The sequence below is a fragment of the Pectinophora gossypiella genome, chromosome 16 (genome assembly GCF_024362695.1).
Source record: "Pectinophora gossypiella chromosome 16, ilPecGoss1.1, whole genome shotgun sequence".
Classification (NCBI taxonomy): domain Eukaryota; kingdom Metazoa; phylum Arthropoda; class Insecta; order Lepidoptera; family Gelechiidae; genus Pectinophora; species Pectinophora gossypiella.
Window position 1 is genome coordinate 50,591 of NC_065419.1, and position 5,260 is coordinate 55,850.

General features: G+C 50.2%; 1 protein-coding gene across 1 annotated transcript; it reads left to right on the top strand.

Annotated features, from left to right (window-relative positions):
* The first annotated feature begins 2,415 nt into the window (after window positions 1–2,415).
* On the top strand, window positions 2,416–4,965 carry LOC126373680 (membrane-bound alkaline phosphatase-like). Its single transcript, XM_050019913.1, has 6 exons — window positions 2,416–2,480; window positions 2,625–2,932; window positions 3,065–3,257; window positions 3,334–3,515; window positions 3,999–4,653; window positions 4,736–4,965. Exons 1-6 carry the CDS (start codon window positions 2,426–2,428, stop codon window positions 4,963–4,965), a joined length of 1,623 nt encoding a protein of 540 aa, XP_049875870.1. The 5' UTR covers window positions 2,416–2,425.
* Window positions 4,966–5,260: the final 295 nt, after the last annotated feature.

A 5,260-nucleotide genomic window follows, 5' to 3' on the forward strand; every position in this document is an offset into this window, starting at 1 on the left:
TAAGCCAATAACAGGTTTCCACCTATATAAAACAGTATAAAAATATTAAAACTTAAAACTTAAGCGCACTGCAAAGTTTTAAGGACATGCACAGATGCCTAAGACAGTACAAAGACGCTGACTTAAACAATAAAAATAACGCTACTATCTTAATATTAAAAACTATATAACAAAGTGAAACTACAGTAACGATGACAAAATAATTGAATAAATATATATAATGCAAGTTGCTTATGAAATATTATTAAAAAAAGAACGGGAGAGTTCGCGCCTTACCGACTCACAACCAGTGTTAAAGAGGTCAAGGTCAATTTTATTGCTAAGCTGGTTGAAAAAACCGCTAGCTCGCCAAATAAATTCATTCTGCCGATAGTTAGTTGCTGCTGATGGTAGGTATAGTAGGGAATTATGACGAAGATTTTTACTTGGAGGCCTCAATAGCAACTTAGATAGCAAATCAGGGCAATCCACTTCACCGCAGGCGATCTTAAACAGGAAAACGATGTCTGCGATTTGACGTCTCCTATCAAGAGGTAAGAGATGATGCTTCTTGCATAACTTAGTGTAAGTGCCCAAATCATACGGTGTTTTGGTTCGGTAACAGAGGTAGCGCACAAACTTCCTTTGCATTTGTTCAATACGGTCAATGTAAGTGCTGTACCTGGGATTCCAAACCTGCGATGCATATTCCAAGATACTGCGCACAAACGTGCAATAGAGGACTTTAAGCGTTTTCACATGAGTAAAGTCTCTGGAAACACGCATCAAAAAGCCCAGCGCCCGATATGCCTTTTCAATGATATAATCAACATGGCTACTAAATAATAGCTTTGAATCATGAAGCACGCCCAAGTCGCGGATAGAATTATCTTTATTAAGAATGATGCCCTTTAGAGTGTAACCAAAAGATATCTGCGTACGCTTTCGACTGTAGGTAACTATGCTACATTTGGAGGGATTGAGATCCAGATAATTTTCGGTGCAATAGCCTTCCAGTCGCAAAGGGTCGGACTGCAGAGAAATTGCATCACGAGTAGAACGAATCGGAGCGAAAATCTTCATATCATCCGCAAAGCATAATAAGCGAGAAGTACGGAAACACAGATCGATGTCGTTCACAAAGACAATAAAAAGTAAGGGACCAAGCAAAGCAAAGCATGTGTAGGTAATTATATAACTACCCATCTAATAAATATTAATACAACAAATTGGTCTAAGTATAAAAACCAATCCATGTAGATATTGAATAAATTCTAGAACGAACACTGAAGCTATTCGTTTCAAAAAAATGAAAATCTAACCGAAGCATTTAGATGTTCCACACAAAACAATGCAAATCTCACTCGCTGTTCGTTTTCAAATATCGATATAAACTTTAGTTTACGGGGATCCATACGTAATTAAATTATTATTACTACAAGCGTAAGGTGAAAAAAAAAATGATGCCATCACCATGGGCAACTTCATTGACCATTCATTGCCATTCTGCTATTACTTGTACGAACGAAACGGACATGCCCCATAAGTATTTTGCCCAACGTGTAGAGTTTGTAACTTAGGGTTTGTATATTTAGCCCGTGTAGAGTTAGAAGCTTGGCTCTACATGACATCTGTTAACTTTTTGACATTGCGATCGATATGATCTCGTCTGAGCACATTTTAAATGAAAATTATTTTGTTGGTATTTCACTTCTTTTTGATAGATACGTAGGCACAGCAACCGCGCCGCGGGCGGTACCGCGAACCATATTGAAGGTATCCACCAATAGACGGCGCGTATGCCATGCAGATAAACGTCTTTACTTCAAATGAAACTACTTCACAATCCTTATGCACTCAGTAAGAAAATAGGCTAAATAGACGGTTTCTCGGCAACGCTAAACGCTAGGACGAATGTGAGCGGCCAGCATGCAATTATTTGACTGCGCACCCTCTAAACGCTAAAGGTGTATGTGAGCATGCAACATGCAAATTTTGCTCAATTACGCACCCTCCTAACATTCTGGGCGTGTAAATATATAATTTACCAAAATAAGGTTTGACTTTTTCTTGTAGCGAAGCGCTGTTAACCAAGCTACGGTGCGACAAACTTATATTTTCACTTCGTTCAATACAATCGTCCTTATGTCGTCCATATGGTTCAAGACATAGAGAAAAACGCCAGCATTGAGTTAATGTCACATTAACTTGCGCAAGTTCTTTTTTTAAGTATCTAGTATTTAAGTATCTATGATTATTATGTACCTCGGATGTACTTAAAGTTTTGACATAAGATATAGATAATCATTAAACTCAGAGATTTTGACAAGAAGTTAAATTGACACTATCACCAAATAGATAATAGCTCTTATCTACTTGGGAAGTTATCTGAATAAAGCGCGCGCGACGATCCTCGCGCCAGTCTGCAGTCAACGGCTGTAGCGCAATGAGTCGCGCCGCGCTCCTGGCGGGGCTGCTCGCCCTAGCGACGCTAGCACAAGGTACTCTGCAGTTCTATCATGTTACGCCTCATGATTGTGTACTAAATATCACGCATCATGATATTAATAAACAAAAACTACGACTACGTTACATGCAGGAGCCTCGTGGCTCTATGGTCGTGTAAACAGAGTTCACACCTGCAGGACACGATGAGTACCACCGGCAGGGCGCGCCGCGAGCGCGGGCCGAGGCGGGCGAACGGCTGGCCGACCCCGCGGAGCTGCGGCCAGAGCACTGGGCGCAGGACGCGGCCGCCGCCACGCTGCGGCGCCTGGCGGCGGGCGCGGCGCGCGGCGCCGGCGTGGCGCGGAACGTCGTGCTGTTCCTCGGCGACGGCATGTCCGGCGCCACGATGGCCGCCGCCAGGGCGCACCTCGGCCAGCGCTCCAACCGCACTGGCGAGGAGACCGACCTCTACTTCGAGACCTTCCCCACCGTCGGACTCGCTAAGGTGATAGTAGTCGCCACTTACCCGACCTAACAAATACGAGGAACAACTATTAAAGCGATAGCGTAGCCGCTGACTCAGCATTTGTTCTGTATCACATCTCTTTACAAAAAATAATGCATGCGTCTTGCGCAGACATACTGCGTGGACGCGCAGATCGCGGACTCTGCGTGCACGGGCACGGCGTACCTGTGCGGCGTGAAGGCCAACCGCGGCACGCTGGGCGTGTCGGCCGCCGTGGCGCGTGGCCACTGCCGCGCCGCCGTCGGCAGCGACCACCACGTGGACTCCATCGCCGCCTGGGCGCTGCAGGACGGCCGCGATGCCGGTAATGCTTACGACGTCACTGACCCGCGTGTGATATATCTCTCGCGGCCACTTTCAATAGATGTCGTGTCGTGCAGGTATCGTGACGACGACGCGCGTGACGCACGCGTCGCCCGCGGCCGCGTACGCGCACTCGGCCGAGCGCGACTGGGAGAGCGACACCGACGTCGCCGACGCCTGCGCGGACACGCCCGCTGAACACAGGCAGGACGACATCGCCAAACAGCTCGTTCACTCCTTCCCTGGGAATCAATTTAGAGTCAGTTTTGCAACTAACGAATAGTTCTTTACTTATAATAGGTATTGTGATCGATATGAACGTATTTACAACACTGGTTGTGAGTCGATAAGACGGGAACTCACTCGTTCTTTTTTTACTGTTATTTGGTAAGCAACTTATATAATTTTTATCCAATTATTTTGTCATCATAAGTGAAGTTTCAGTTTCTTATATACTTTTATACTGTTCAACAGTAATTTAGAAGCGTTATTTTTAATTGTTTAAGTTAACATTTGTCTTTGTACCGTACTAAGCATTTGTGCATGTCCTATAGGCCTCGACAGTGCGCTCAAGTTTTAAGTTTTAGTATTTTTATTCTGTTTTATTTAGGTGAAAACATGATATTGGCTTAGTTTTTAAGTATTTATTTTTTCTATAGAGTTTAAGAGCTTTTTTTCTATAGAGTTTGGTCGCCCAATATTTAAATAAATAAATAAATAGTCGCGTATTTGTAACCCGTAGGTGATACTGGGCGGCGGTCGACGGGAATTTTTGCCAAACACGACCTTGGACGAGGACGGGACCCCGGGGCGGCGCTCGGACGGGCGCGACCTGATCGCGGAGTGGCGCACGGCGCAGGCGGCCCGCGGGCGCCGCGCGCAGTACGTGAGTGACCTGGCGCAGCTGCGGGCCGCCGCCGACGCCGCGGCGCCGCCCGACGCGCTGCTGGGGCTGTTCGCCGCGTCGCACCTGCCCTACCACCTGCAGGCCGCGCCCGGCGACCCGTCGCTGGCCGACCTGACGGAGGCCGCCATCCGCGTGCTGGCGCGCAACCCGCGCGGCTTCTTCCTGTTCGTGGAGGGCGGCCGCATCGACCACGCGCACCACGACAACCTGCCGCGGCTGGCGCTCGACGAGACCGTGGAGCTGGCGGCCGCCGTGGAGCGCGCCGCCGCGCTGCTCGACGAGCGCGACTCGCTGCTGCTCGTGACGTCCGACCACGCGCACGTCATGACCTACAACGGCTACGCGCGGCGCGGCGGCGACGTGCTCGGCCCGTCCGACGAGGTGGACGCGCGCGGCGTACCTTACATGACGCTCTCGTACGCCAACGGGCCCGGCTTCCGCCCCCACGTCGCCGAGGGGCTGCGCGACGACCTCACCCGATACGACTACAGTGAGTGACGCGTGCCTGTGCTATTCCCTATCGAACGGCATTCCATTTCGAGTTCACGCCGACTTCCGCGTTCGTTCCGCAGCCGCAGCGGAGTTCCCGTTCGAGGCGGGCGCGCCGCGCTCGTCGGAGACGCACGGCGGCGACGACGTGGCCGTGTTCGCCCGCGGGCCGGCGCATGCGCTGCTGGCGGGCCTGCAGCAGCAGAGCCACGTGCCGCGCCGCGCCGCCGCCGCCGCCTGCCTCGGCCCGCCGCCGCACGCGCCCGCCTGCCGCCGCTGGCGGCGCGGCGCCGCCTCCTCCGCCGATCCATAGCGAAGCCATTATAAACGAATATTGTTCACAAAATTATTGCTGCCTCTTATTTCCTTCCCGCTTAACACGCATGACTGAAGTTCGGTTCACATACCCGACGATTATTCGTCGATGAATAAACCGGGCCGAGGTCCCTTGTTCTCGCACACCCGGGACTCCGATCGGAAAACATCGGAACCTCGCAGTGCGCACCCTCTGATCCGGCGAGTAAGTGGTCGCAAGACTTGGGAGAGTTCGTCCGCATACATTGGGAGCACGTCTTTAGCAGCACTGAGCCGATTTTTGAACGAAACCT